At 33.8% G+C, this 15,714-nt stretch overlaps 1 protein-coding gene across 5 annotated transcripts in view; it reads left to right on the top strand.

Annotated features, from left to right (window-relative positions):
* LOC108749178 (limbic system-associated membrane protein-like) overlaps positions 1–13,495 on the top strand; it is a 292,256-nt gene extending 278,761 nt beyond the window's left edge. For all 5 annotated transcript variants that reach the window (XM_018487719.1, XM_018487718.1, XM_018487720.1 and 2 more), the window contains 3 exons: positions 7,058–7,213; positions 8,414–8,747; positions 11,943–13,495. In XM_018487719.1, the coding sequence (XP_018343221.1) occupies positions 7,058–7,213; positions 8,414–8,747; positions 11,943–12,082 (630 nt within the window). In that variant the 3' untranslated portion in view covers positions 12,083–13,495. The remainder of the gene's footprint in view (positions 1–7,057; positions 7,214–8,413; positions 8,748–11,942) is intronic.
* The last annotated feature ends 2,219 nt before the right edge of the window (positions 13,496–15,714 follow it).

Raw genomic sequence — 15,714 nt, 5'->3', positions numbered from 1 at the left:
CGAGCGTAATGCACTTATCTCATCCCAAAATGCGTCGACGCTGTGTTGCGGGATAACGTAACATCATGATGTATAATGGAAACCGTCGACCGGAAAGATCACCTGCCGGAAACGATGCTGCAAGGAAGAGAACATCGGTAAATCACGCGATAAATGTCAAACCGCTGGACGATAAAGGACGCGCGGCTGCCACCGAAGTATTACGAACATCGACATTTAGAATGAACTGATAATGAGCATCGCAATAACTAAACGCGCTGTTGAATGAAATCCGTATAGCATAGACCTCTAAGAAAAGTTTTAAAGACGTTCAGAAGACATTTTAAGGACGTGTCCAAAACGTCTGTCGGATAAAATGTATTAAATGCTATATAAAAGAGGTACTACGTAGTTTTGGTTCTCTCGCTAGTATCTCATTGATGATTTTGTCCCGTTAGAATTAATCATCAATGAGATGCTAGCAAGAAAAATAAAACCAGGTCTAAAATTCCAGGAATAAAACTAGAAATGCGCCATTAATACCCGTTTCTGTCAATGTAGATTAATTTTAATCTCGGTTTAATTTACCCTTCATCATTTTCACATTATTTAACTTCTCTTTAAACAGTAAATTAGACTACATTCTATGACGAATCTTTAGGGCTCTAAACAGGCCTACTAGACTTTGTTTCAAATTTACTGTCAGCGCTTAAAATCTATAATTTACGCACTATAGATTTTTAACACCGATAGTAAATTTTCGAACACAACCGTAGTAAAAGAGATCTGGCATATGTTGTTGAATTTTTGATCGGTTTCATACGAAATGGCGGAACCAATCAGATGATGACTGAAAGAGCATGTGAAAAAATTGAAAAGCAGACCTGTGAAGCGTGTTATAGTTGCGTAAACGCAAGTGTATATGTATACGCCATTTTGTATCAAATTACTAGAACATATGCTAGACTCTTACTTCTAGGGATACTACTATGTTTAAGTATCTCTCAGTGAGCACGCGTTTAACCATTGTGATACTTAGTCCTTCTGTATGTCGGTTAGGAAAGAGTCGAGTTTTGCGCCATGCACTCTCTTTCTCAACGTCATCGTCGACAAAGAAAATAGATATGCACGGGGTACTGCCAAGTTGGAGCGCTTCCTCGAAGAACGTCCTCGATTACATACTCGAATCGTAAGATAAGACGGGCAAGGATATAACGGAGAATATCCGGATGGTTGAGATACGAGGGATAAAGTGTGGCGCAGTGGGACTTTCTCCTTTGAAAACGTAGATGGAGCGAATGAGAGATTGGAGGGAATGGGGAATTATCGGAAATAAAAAGATTCGAGCGACAAATTCCTTCATAAAAACACTAAATTCCCACCTCTAAAGTATCCTTGGGCACCTTCCCGTCTTTGCTTGTAAAATTATACGGATTTTCCCGCTATTTCGCAGGGAATTTTCTGCTGGTTTCAGATGTCGCATGAGATATATGAGTAAAAACAAACAGTTTCAAGAGCTCGGATTTGATATCGCAAAGCTTTTGGTTTATATGGTCTTCAACTTCATTCCCCATGCGAGTGATATAATTTGTTCTATGTCGAATGGGGAGAATACGTTTCAAAAACGTTACCTTCTGCAAACTGAATGGAATGTATCACGGCGAAACGCGATTGATAAATCACAAACAGGTCTGATTGGATGGCACGAATGGAATCGATATCATGAAATGATGAAAAATAAATTAAGCGTTTTAATGCTTCCACGTGAAAATTGTATATGGAATATCCATTTACAGAGCTAATGTGTAACGCAAACGTGTAATATCATCATATTATAATAATATAAGCTTTTATTAACTTTTTATTAAATTACATATTTTTTACTAAACTAAAAACAATTGTACCGCAATTGCATCTATGTTGTATTTATTGGTTCAATTGCAAGATTAACAGTTTGATTAAATTTATCTAAAGTGTTAGATTCAATTCACAATGTTACATCGTATAGAAATCCTCTGTGCAATTGGCTAACGTCAATCATTTCTAAAATGATAACATCAATGTTTGGTTAAATAAAATAACAGATACAATGATTGAGCGACGTATAGCAATTGACTAACACACTTACGTATCTCAATACGTCAAAATCGACATATCAATTATAATTGTTTTCAAACTAAATCTCGGTAGTGTGTTTACTCTTGTTAAGCTATAACTAATGCGCAAACTCACTGCCACTTCAAGCTCGCAAGACGAAAATCGATTTTTATTGCTGTAAGCCATAAAACCTTGCAGTTAGTATACATTATGTAAAAGAAGTTCTCTTCGTATCCGCAAATATCTACATAAAAATAAAGTTGATCAACAAAAATAAATGATTTGGTAATGAATAAAATATCAAATATTTTTAATAACTTAAACTTTGATATAAATTATTTGAATACCTTGTTCTAAAACGCAGATATATATTCTACAAATATTTTTATTTCAGGCGAGATTTATTCTTTTATCATTTTTATATGTTTGATTGTTAAAATTAAATTGTGATAATATCAAGTTTGAATCGATATCATATAATAATATTAAAGAAATTGAACTAATAAGTAAATAACTGAAATAACACAAATAATAGATTCCTATACTCGGTTAAAACATTGGTGCTTAATAATATTTATAGTATCATATCAATGTTTTAAATACATTTCTCAGTTATATAAAGTGTGCACCGATTCAGATTTCATACTCAAATGAACTAAAGCTAAAAATAATATCAAAAATCACATTGATCATCAATACAGGAACGATGCCAAGTATCTTAACATATTGCAAAGAATTTATTGCAAAAAATATGACCTCATCAAAATTGCGTTCCAAATCTGATAAATCGAATCGGTGTGCAGTTTATAGAACCAAAAAAATATATCTAAAAAATTTACATATGAATATTAAGTATCAAGATCTACTTTGACCGAAAGAATATAGAATTCTTACGCTTAAATTGCGATATTTTATAAAGAAGGAAATATACAATATTATTTGTATTAGTAATCACTATAAAAGAGAGAGATTTAATATGAATTTTCATAATTTAAATAATAATTATCTTTAATATTTCAACAGAGAGAATTTCATCTTAATCTCTTCAATCCCCCCTATGAGTAATACCGTCGCTACGTAGCTTTAAGTTTCCGGGGTTGTGACGCGTATACATATATAGTGCGGCTGTGTAGTGGTTGATTCCCGCGCGGGGTGGATAGGTAAGGGAACTTTCCTCATTACAAGAATACTTTTAAAACGGTTCGGCTGATAAACGAATGAACTTTCGGTGTTCCTTATCGGCAATCTCGATGCTTGCTATCAAGGAAGAGTTGAAAGCGATCGCGAGCGTGCAGTTGCGATGGGACGGGCTGCCTTTAATTTCCTTCCTTACTCTGTTGCTGCAGACTCTCATTGCGAATAGAAATATTCTTATCACTGCAAAAATGATTTCTCTTCTTTTTTAACAAGCAATAAAAACTTTTACGACGATTCTTATAATCGTTATTTCATTTTATTTCGTTATTTAGTACGCTCTTCAATTAACTGTAACTCTGCAATATCGCGGGTTTAAACGCAGTTTCTGTCCTCTCGCGCTCTATACCATTCATTCTCGCAAGATATATCTGGTATGTAACAGCACAAGTCACCGATCGCGGGTGGCAATTCCCGGCCGACAGATAAAGAATGTGTCGGCATGGCATGCTGTAACCCGGAGTATTTCCCAATTAAGCTCCTGCGCGTCCCATAGCGGTGTCAGCTCGACTTGTGTGCCACGTGTGTGCACTTCCCGCACAAGTAGATGTCATTTACTTGCCACTGTACAAAGTCTTTTCTACCTAGACCTAGCAGCAATCCCCACACGGTCGCGGCTTAATAGCTTCCCGCGGGAATGCCAGAGCCATCGGTTACCTAACTCGTGTCTAACAAGACTGATGATGATGATCGAGTCAGGCAAGACGTAAGAGGAAATTAAGTACGGAGGAGGCCCGACGCAATTCGGACGTGCTACTCCAATTTGCATTTCGTTCCAAGTTTTAATTGGTTTTAATCCTTTGGCGGACTACACCCACTAGCTTCGTACAAACTTTTAACCCTTTCCGTTGGAAAGCCAAATAGGCCCACACCGCTCGCACATACTTCAACAGTTTCCCTTGTAAAACCGATATACCATAATATCGTTTGAGCTAAAAATAATTAGAAGCGGTGTAGTTCATTGGATAATTTAGACGTCAGGAATCTAGAACGAGTAGGGTTACCATGAATTATAAGAAAGAATATGTATGTACACTTTTTAAAAAAAGATTAATAGGATGAAACAGTAGGAAGAGGTATAATTTTTGTACGTATTAAATGTAAGTATTTAAAAAACCAAAATTTCTAGAACATAATTTTTTTTTATTAACAATTCTTATTAATATAATTTTATAAATCTATATAGCTTGATTTCATCAACTGGATATCGACCTCTTCCAACCTTTTCCATTCTACATCGTCTTTGGAAGGAAAGAGTTTGGCATTAAAATGCCACGCTTGCCGTGTTGGCGAGTAGGTATATATCTTTATTGATATATAATTTTAATTTAATTTAAATATAATATAAAATTTTAATTAAAGACCACAGAAGTTTTACGATCTCAAACAGAGTACTTGTATTCTTAAAAGAGTATGCGGCTGATTAAGGTTACGGAACAATCCTAAGAACGAGCTATTTTCTATGTGTAATATATGTTGTAACGTGGATTAACTGCTCGAAAGCTTCATTGCGAATCGGCTATTTTATCTCTTAATTCTTAGGAAACCTCTTAATCGATTACACAAGTATCTTGAGCAATGAAGTCCACGTACTCGACAGCAAAACGGAATCATTGTTCAGCCTAACAATCCGTACGTGTGTGTATAACCGTATCTGGAGTTAGTTGAAACCGGAAGACGGACGGCTTTAAGATCTTTGTCTTTCCGGCTGCTCGAAGACACCGCAAAGTTCTCGTAACTTCGCGCCGATTGAAGCAAACTCTACTACCCGATAACTCCCACCAGTCAAAGACTGGCAACGTGCAAACACACGTACACACACTCTCTCGTTCTTCTCTCTCACACGCACACCCCTGTCACATTGGATTCGCTGTTATACGTCGGTGAGCCGTAGATAGTAGGTCCTTTTCGTGGGACCTTGCTTACAGCAAGCACTCTGGATTACTGGGTTTGGCGGTATCAGAAATGTCATATCCTTGGAAATTGGTTTCTCCGAGACATATTACGTGGAATCAGCCTAATTATGTTTCTGAGAGTATTAAGACGTTAAGATGGATTTCGTCCCGATGAGAGATGTAAATAAAAAATAATTGGCATGGCAACGTAACGTCTCTGATCGAAATTCAGAGGGAGGTTTTGTAACGAGGAATCTCCTAATCGGAAATAATTAAATTTTACTGCTGTTGATTAACAGGCAATCGCGTTATTACGTTTAGGAAACGTAATTACTTATTTACGTCCCTAACAAACAGGGAAGTGCTCGGAGCTGTATACTCAGTATATCAATCATTCACAACTAAAATATTTAATGTTCTATTTGATATTTCATCTAAAATATATAAATATACAAATAGTCTCAGGATTTAACGGCCAAATTGCGAGAGTATATCTATAAGTAGAAATAACAAAAAATATTTCTACTTATAGATATACTCTTATGAAGTTTAGCTAGAAATACTTCATTATAAAGTTATAAACATTCAAACAAAATATGAAATATGAAACAACGAATTTTCAATTGCACAAAATATGAAAGTCTACATATCGTACATGGAAAGTTCGAACATGTTATATTTTATATGTATCCCACTCTGTATATACTTTTTAAAAATAATAAATTGATACAACTAGTATTTATACATACAGATCTTGCGACAATTGTGATATAAAGCAAATATGTTTAGTTTATTGGCTATATAATATAGTAAGCTTTAAAGTAACATGCTATATTTGAATCAGACGATGAAACATATATGTGCTTAAAGAATAATAGCAAATTTGTATGTTTACAATAAATATCAAACAAGAAAAAAATTCTTCATCGTTATTGTAAAAAATATTTAAAAGTTTTCTTCAAGGTAATATATTGTTTTCCTTTATAAAAATTTTCATAAAGAAGTTTTTCAATATATAAGAAAAAGTGCATTAAGATTAAGATTTTAATAACCATTTTCGTAATAATAATTTTTCAAATCAATTCTCTTTTATCTTTTAATAATTTAACACATCAGATTCACGTAAACAATTAAATAAATCGGTTCTCTTCGATCGTATCTAAAAATGGCGAAAGATTGATGATATGCCTACATAATTAAATACTGTGCAATGTAACCGTTATCCAATATATTGAACGTAGTTTTGTGGTCTGTTCCCTGGAGAACGAAAATTACCTTGAAATTAGTGTACTCCAATGGCTATGATAATTGATATTCGATGCATATCGAGGCTCCTCTGTCACATTGCTCATAGAACATACATTACTTCTCATACATTGTCTCTATAAATAATCTACTGCTTTCGAACACTATGCCACATAAACAACTTTCATTATCCAACTCATGCATTCATAATCCTAATTACTTGTTTAAAGATAAATGGCATTTCTGTAATGTTCACAAAATTACATCTATACTAATTTAAAAGCAAGTTTATTTCTTCTTTTATTAGCAAATGGTTTAATTCTATATTAAGAGAATTAACAATTTTAATTTTATACAGGATATTAAAAAAACTATTCAGTACTTACATGATAGATAATACACACTACACTGAGTAAAAAAATCTTAATGAACATAGCAGAGATCGATACTCTACAATTGCTTTTAAACAGAGTTTTAGCTACAATTTTTTCAATTTCGATTTTTTTTAGTATAAAACATGCATTTAATGTTTTTACCTGATTAAATAAATAATTTTCAAAATAAAATTTGTTACATGTAAAAATTATGTGTAATCAATAAAAATTGTTACACATGTTAACTGTTTTTGTCGTTTTTTTTTGTTATAGATCACGTGGGTGAGACGGAGGGACAGACAATTGTTAACTGTCGGTACTAGCACACACTCCATTGACAAGAGATTTGTCGTCAGACACTCGAGCACCGACTGGCAACTCACAATACGCACCGTAACGGTGGATGATGCCGGCATCTATGAATGTCAGGTAATTTAGCGAATGTTTTATTCACCTATATTTTTTTTAATTTCCAAAATATTTAACTGTGATGTTGGAATTTTTATTTAATATATTTTTACTCGTATTTCTGTAATTTAATACTAAGATATCACGTTAAAACTGGCATGCTTTATTGTATATCAGTTTTACCTTTCATTGTATGAATTCTATATTCTTTTTTTTAGCTCTGTATATATATATATATATAAGAAAGAGAGAGGTCATACATCACTATATAAGTGAGATAATATCTATTTTCATTTAGTTCACATCATCATTTCATAATAATGAAAACACGTTACCACATCAATACAGACTTAAATATATAATAAGTATAAGGTAGATCTCATTGCGTAATAATTAAACAGTGACATGCTTTCCTTAGAATACAAAATTGAAAGAGTTACATTTTCAGTATCAATTGAGTGATTGTTTCAAGCTATACCTGATTAATTGAATAATACGACGATATTTCTAATATACGACACTTTGTTAAAGGTTTCACATGTCTAAAATGTGAGCTGAAATGCCAAAGCGGTCGCTCACAAACTGTGTTTCAGGTCGCGGTGATTAGCCATAGCTTTAGCCCCTGTTGGGTTCTCTAAAGGACAATCAACATTGCTTTGATGATGTGAATACAATTTATAGTATACATTACAGCATAAAGCGTGGCTTGTTATAATTTAAAATTGGCCATTGTTTTCGAAAATGCTCAAGTTACGGTATAATCTAATTTCTTACATCATTTTTTGTATATCGTACAATATAATATATTTATGTTATTATTCCAACTAATGTATAACTGTGTTTGTATATAAACTCATTTATTTTAGATAATTTAAAGATAAATTTATATAAAAACGATTTTTATTCGTTATATCAAGCAAACCTACAGGTTGACAATAGGAAGTTGCTAAATAACTATTATCTTGTAACGAATGAATCCTTTCTAATAAATATTGAAATAGTTTATAAATACATATTTTTTATTATATGCTAATAGAAACGACAGATTTCTTCTCCTAGTATGATATTAAAATTTATTTTATCCATTTTTATCACAAAATAACAGCTATTTTAGTTTTAATATTTTCCCGATTGTTATCCGAATGTTTTAGCTTTTTCGAATTTATGTCTTTCATATATGTACTATGAAAAGTTAAAGATATTGTTACATTACGGTTGCAGGTGACGTCGCATCCGGTACAGCGAAACTTCGCCCGTCTCAAGATTACGGAGGCGTATTCGATAATACCAGGTGCACCTGATCTGCACGTGAAGCAAGGTTCGAACCTCCGTTTGGAGTGCCAACTTATGGCGGCCACGGAAAAGCCCCTTTATGTCTTCTGGTATCGTCAGGGTCGTATGATAAATTACGACGAAGAGCCCGGCGTTGATGTCAAGCTCACGTCAAGCGGCTCCATTCTGACGGTGAACAAAACGAAGCTTACGCACGAAGGGAACTACACGTGCGTACCTAGCAACGCCAAAGCGGCGTTTGTCATGGTTCACGTGATCGAAGGTAAGAAATATGAAGCTATTCCTTCATTAATTTTAGCCAAATTTAGTCTTGCCAACAATTGTAGGATAATTGAGAGATTTGAAGTTAATTAAAGGAAACGTATGAATACGAAACTAATCCGATAAAATATTACTTCGTGCCAATTAGTGTCGACGAATATATCTAACGTTTAATATAACAATTTAAATTTTTACTTGATAAGAAAGCGCTGCATCATGAATTTAATTCATTTAGCGGAATAGCCCATTTATTTATCCTTCAGCATAGAGATGATTTAATAAAATAAAAAATACTAGATAAATATTATCTGATAATATAAAAATCTTTTCTGCAAATTGCATAACAGCTACAGACATTAAAAGATCAAAGTTATATTTCCAAAAAAGTGTAGATCTATCTCGTTGTATTTTTCACGTTATCAGTATAAAGCAAAACAAATGACTAATGCTTATTGACCATACACAAGTAGTTTGCAAACAGCTGCTATTTATGCACTGAAAAAGTCTAATGACGATATTTATGATGTCTATAAGTTAGATGCATACACATATATTCGTACGTAAAATAATATAAACGATTGCTACAAACGTATCGCGAAATTATATTGTAAAAACATTCGTAGAGAGAATATGGAACGTTAAAACTCCTATTCATTTATTACTATTGTGTCAGATCGTCATGTCAAAAACAATATACAGTAAAAATTTTTACAAAATGAATTCAAATAGAATCTTTTTTTAATATATTTACGATCATTGGAGACTCATAAAATATGTCCATCATCTTTTTGTTTCAGAAAGTATCATTTTATTAAAATATATTTTTATTTTAATATATTTTTTGTAAGAATTTTTTGTAGCATATCTTTTTACTTCTAGCGTTATAATTTGAGATAGTAGTGGTAAGAAAGTAGGCAGTGTCGCTGCGCGTAGTTTAGCGCCGAGACACTATCAGCCTCTCCAGATTTTAAATGAAACAGAATTATTTGTTAATAAACTATATTGACTTCGCGGACAAAAAATATTCAGCGTAATGTAAATATAAAGTACATCCGCTTTTATATTTAATGCATAATGCAAATGTTACACAAGTCAGTAGTAATACTACATATTGATATATATATATATATATATACACACACACACATATAAATACATATATACATTACGGATGGAATCTTTGATGTTTCCCGGTGATTAAACTTTATTGGTTACCCTTTAAATTCCACTGTTGTACGGCAATATTAATCATGAATTAGAGCGACATGATCGCTAAAGATCTAATTTTAGAAAGATTTCTACAGCATAAACGACTTACGGATTGTGTCAGTAGGCCGAATTCACGGATTAAAACGCGATGGTAATTAACTCGCTCCAGTTACTTCTGGGAAGAAGAGATCAACCACTGATCAGCCGGGAAGAACTTCTACGAAACTTGAATATTCATTAGAGTAAGTGCCGAACAATTAAACGGCTCGTAGGGAGCTCGTTACGATCGGATTTAGCGCGGCTCTCACAGACGCATTCATCCCGCAATCCCGCATAACTCGCCCACGATAACAGAAGGGCGCTTCAAAATTGTACCACCGTCCCCCTAACGACGAAACTTTTACAAAACCCTAAGTTTGTTTCGTGAAGACAAAGTTCGAACGCAATTTTTTTGAAAGTACAGTGTATAACGTCGTGTCAGGTTTTACTTACATTTTAACGCGCTTAGCAACTACGTAACAACGCGATAGTGTCCGTGGGGCATTATCAAACTTATCTATTATTTCCTCCTTACACGAAACAATATCCTTCTCCCACACAATTTTGTTTTAATCTTTTTTTTTATACTTGTATCGCGACATGGCTTCGACATCGTTAGTCGTAAAAAGTATTCCTAGGCATTAATGTTGATTGCAAGTCTCTTTATATCACAAGTTTACGGCTTTCTTTAATCAAACGCACTTATTCTTATAAAAAATTAGAAAAACTATGAGTAGGTTAAAAGAAAATACAGCTGCTAAAGATTGAAAAGTTCTGTATAACAGATACAAAAATTTATTGGAAACTACGATATATGTATGAAGACTTGCAAAAAAGATGAATTATAAAAAATAATATAAAAATAAAATATAAAATAATTCCTTTTTTTTAAATTATAGTAAAAAAAATTATAAAAAATTTAAAAAACTGCTTACTGAAGTCTATTAGAATTAAATTTTAGTATTTGAAAAAGTAGCTTACTTTGAAGAAACTTAAGGTGACGAAAAGAGAGAACTGCCTTAGAAAACTTGAGAAATTCGACAGATATTCATCCACTGTTTGTCATGTCACCGCTGATGCTGTAGCACATAACAACTTGGGAGTGTCACGTACTTACGTGACCAGATTGTCGAGCGGTATTTGCTACAATAAGAAATGTGAAATAATCCGCGTTTCATCTTATATCTCAACTGGAAATGTCGGATGACCTCTAAGATCGTTTAAAACGCTGTTTTTGTACTCTCGAGGGAAGGCTTTACTGCTTCGTATGAGAAGAATACTTTTTCATTTTTCTCTAGAATTTCTGCTCCAATTTACACACGTATATCATCATTAAAATATCTTCTATTATTAATAGAAGATTTTCTATTATTAACAGAAAGGTAGAATAAAAATAATAAATATTTTAAATTTTGTTCACTATTAATCTGATTTATTCCGCTTTTATTTATCGAGTTATTATTTCCAGAATTTACATGTATAAAGGGAATTTGTTATATCTCATACTTTTTTATTAAAGTCAAATTATCATTCTGGAGAAAGTAACGATTTGCATTAAAAATATTCATATTCCTCGAGGGATGTGTGCTTATAAAGTATAACATGTTGAGGCGCGTATAGCAAATAATACATAAGATATATCAAAAATAAAAACAAAGTTAATTAAGATAATGAGATTCTATAGCCTGTAACTTTCCAGCATATTCCTTAATTAAAAATCCCTAAGGAAGATGCGAAAACTTTCGTTGGGATCATAATCGATCCTACAAACAAACGTAAACGTGTCGTAGTTTTATTTTCAGCGTTTTACTGGGTATGAATTCAACAAATCTGAGTGGACCCTTTAGGTCCACGAGTGATAATTTAAAATTAAGCAGCCCACTCAGGTTTGTATCCCCGCCATCCCTTTCTATCACGTATGAAACGTAGCTTTCTAATCTCGTTGCAGAGGAGGAGAAGCCAGCGGCAATGCACGGGGGCGACAGAAGGAACCTCAGCCCGGCAATTTTGGCGAGCAACTTTCTCGTGTCCCTCCTGGCGGCCGTCAGCTGGAGGATACCGAGTTTCACGAGCCTTTACCCGACGTGAATTACCGCCGTCCCGGCGGCATTCTTCGGCTCGTCTGTCCTCTGCGACTTGACGGCGGGCCCGGTGAGAAAACAAGTTCTCGAAGTCGTTGTTCTGCTGCCTGGTGTCGGCTCACTTCTAACGTAGGAAGAAACTCCGGTGTGTGCCGAGGATGATTGTGCGCGTGATACCACGAACTTGGTTTACCTTACGTGTGTCTCTTTTACGTATACTATAGATAGACGCTATTCGGGGTTGACAGCCGCGTGTGTTCGGTGCCCGATGGTGTCTTGTAGCTCAAGGACAGAAAGTCACCGGCGAGTCCGTTTGTCTCGGTATGGTGCACACTTTAAAGTTCTTCGCACCTTATCTTCCATTTGGGCCCGTTCTCGCGCGAGTGCCGCGTAAATGTGTTTGCCGGGATGACTGTACTTCGTTTTGGAATTGAGCTAGCGATTTACTGTAGGAGATACGTTTTACTCTTAAATTTTCGCGTAATTCTACGTGTCTCGTTGCGCGCAAAGTTACAATCCAACTTCTTCTGTCCACGATAAAAATGAGAAACAAGATTTCAACGTGTAAATACGACCGCAATTTCTCTTACTGCACTTAGAGATTTTGTTGTGATGATCAATCATACAAAACAATGATACTTCAAAAAAGTTCTGAGAATTGTGAAAAAAATCAATAATTTTCACTAATATATCCGGAAATAATAAATTACATCTAACCATGTGGACATAGTAACAATGCCACGATACATTTCATGAATGAATTTATCGTAAATGTATTTCTATTTTAGAAATATGTATTATTTGTATTTTTATTATTGTTTAAGCTCTAGTGCAATATTATTTTCTTATAATAAAATTAGCAATTACTTCGGATGTAACCATGTGGATCGCAATGAGACCAGAGGATTACGGAATTATGGTACTAAGGTACGTCGTAAGATACGCATTCGTGAAAAAGTCGCGTAAGCGGAAAAAGAGTCCCTGATTTGTTTGGACAGGAAACTCGGTTTCTCGCAGGAAATTTGTTTCCCGATGGGAACCATTCCGCTCGATATGCGGCTCGTTGATATCTTTCGGTGTGCGTGATCGGTGAGTCGTTTTCTTCGTACGTGCATTCTACATATATACATATATACACGTATATATTCGTTACGTACAAACAAATGTACACGGTGAAAGCTCGATTTATCGTTCTTTCAATTAATCATGGTATCAGTCATATTTTCGAATCCTAAAGTGATTTGTACCGTTTATCGTTTGCCGCATTCGTTGATTACACATGTTTTTGTTTAATCCCTTTCACGATAACGTTTGATCGAGCTTTTATCGTATATACAATACGTTATTGCATAACGTAGAGATTTGCTGCGAAAATTCTGTTTGTCGTGACCAGCAGAGCCGTAATAATGATGAATCGTACTCTTCGATTAATGTCCATTTCTATCAATATAGATGAATCTTAATTTTGGCTTAACTTATTTTTTATCTTTTTCTAGTTCTAAGAAAAACTAGAAAAAGATAATTTAAACCAGATTAAAGTTAATCTATAATACATTGATACAATATAAATCGATTAAATCTGCTATAAAGCCATTTTTATTTCATAAATCAAATTCGACAAAAAACGAAACTATCTGAAGCATGTTTTAATAAATAAATAAACATAGACTGGAATAAAAAAATATTGCGCGACGGTTGGAATACAGTACAACAACAAAAAATATATTTCAAACGTGCGAAATCCCGGCTGTAAATCCCGCTCTAGAGTAATCTTGTTGTCTTTTGCCGGTAGCAGAGAGTTTAAGTAAATCTTCTTTCGAGCTGGTGTATGTTTCTTCGAAATCGCGACAAGATAAGACAAGCAGATTTTTCGCGACAACTTGATTATACGAGCCTGAGGTGGACAAAGCGACGTTCTTTCCGCGCTGTAGAAGCCTTACCTCAATTCCCGTCGACCTCTCGCAGTGCCATCGCTATTCTTTCTCCGCACCTCGCGATTCTCCGGGTGGGTATACACTGAAGCACTCTCACTGTTTATTCGCCCAGTATATATCTATCTTTAAATAAATGATAAATGCAAACATTCGTTCAAACCGAATGAATGTCCGATGTGACTAGAGAAGAAACGAGGAGATGGCGAACATGAGAGAGTTTGCTCTCCACATCTTTTTGTGTTACTCTTCTGGTGTATACCCACTTTCATACATCTTCAAGATTGATGAATAATCCAGCCTCGGATGGTGCGAGTTATACGAGCGATGCGAGCAATTGAGGCACAAATTACACTCCTTTAATTATTTTTAATGAAATCGGTACTTATACATTATTCTATCAACGGTGGAGATTTTTCCCATCAAACAAAGATATGTTTCTGATCTCATTAAAAGTGAAGATAATGTAAAAAGTAAATGAAGTAAAAATCCAGAAGATAAGGTACTTTAAAAAGACGCTTGTATGTCTTCTGGATGCCTTTATATCTTTTAGACTTTTTTCCTTCGAATATTTAGCATCAGATTTTGGAGTGTAAAATAATGGAGGTAAAGAAGGAGATGACTAAATAGTGCACTTCGAAAGGATTCTCGCGTTTCCGAGGTCACCGGTGTTTCGTGAAAGCTCGATACGCCTGATATTCTGCGATGGGAAATGCGATGAGCGCTCACGGTCTTTAATTATACATCGAGTTTTATGCGCGGCACGCACGATACGTGGCGATGCGGTCGCGGACTCGCGCTCATCAACGTTATTTATCTGAATACGTGGAATCAATGTAAATACTAAACATTCTAACTACGCATTCAATAAAATATTAATCGTGACTATACAATTGTAATGAATTTATTTCCTAAATTTTAGAAAGTATACTCGTTCATTATCTTGAATTCAAAGTAATTTTGATGTATATGAATTTTCATTAACAAGCATCATATGATCTGTTAGAGTATATTTTGTGAAAATGTTCAAATAAGTAACACTAAGAAAGTATATAAAAGATATAAAAGTTTTATAAAAAAATAATATGATTAAAGTAATTTCTTTTAATAAATTTTTTACTTTTAATTATTCTTTTAATTCTTTTTTGCATTATGGTACTAAAAATTTAACATCATTTATAATAACTGATCTTTTAGTGAGAAGACTTCATCTTTAAAAATTATCTTTAAGTGCCTAAAGCTTGAAAATTTTTGTAAATATTACATATAATATTTCTTATTTTTTAAAAATATCCCAGTAAATTTTATATAAGATTTTGAACCATTATTTTTGTTTTTATATAAATAATAAAACATATAAATTATATAAATATGTATAAAATGTATAATCGGTTTATTCATTATAATTCTTAGCTATTTTATATTTTTTATATATATTTTATAATTTAATAAATATTTCTTCTGAATATACACAAAATAAAAAAAAGGTTTACTTTTACAGAGCAGTGTGCAAACAAGAGTAATTTAGCACTTATTTCATCAGCATTCATTGACTTCTTGACAGCTTTGTGATGCAGGTAAGAGAAAAATATATTATAGTTTCACTGCATGCGACCAGATGTTTTTGCAGACCACTTAGCATTTCTTCGTACAGAAAATAGAATCTCGATGACGGATAATAATTTCTCACGTCGTGACTTACATGCAA

The sequence above is a fragment of the Trachymyrmex septentrionalis genome, unplaced genomic scaffold (assembly GCF_001594115.1).
Source record: "Trachymyrmex septentrionalis isolate Tsep2-gDNA-1 unplaced genomic scaffold, Tsep1.0 scaffold27, whole genome shotgun sequence".
Classification (NCBI taxonomy): domain Eukaryota; kingdom Metazoa; phylum Arthropoda; class Insecta; order Hymenoptera; family Formicidae; genus Trachymyrmex; species Trachymyrmex septentrionalis.
The sequence above is the reverse complement of the archived record's forward strand: the minus strand, read 5'-3'. Positions and strand labels throughout refer to the sequence as shown.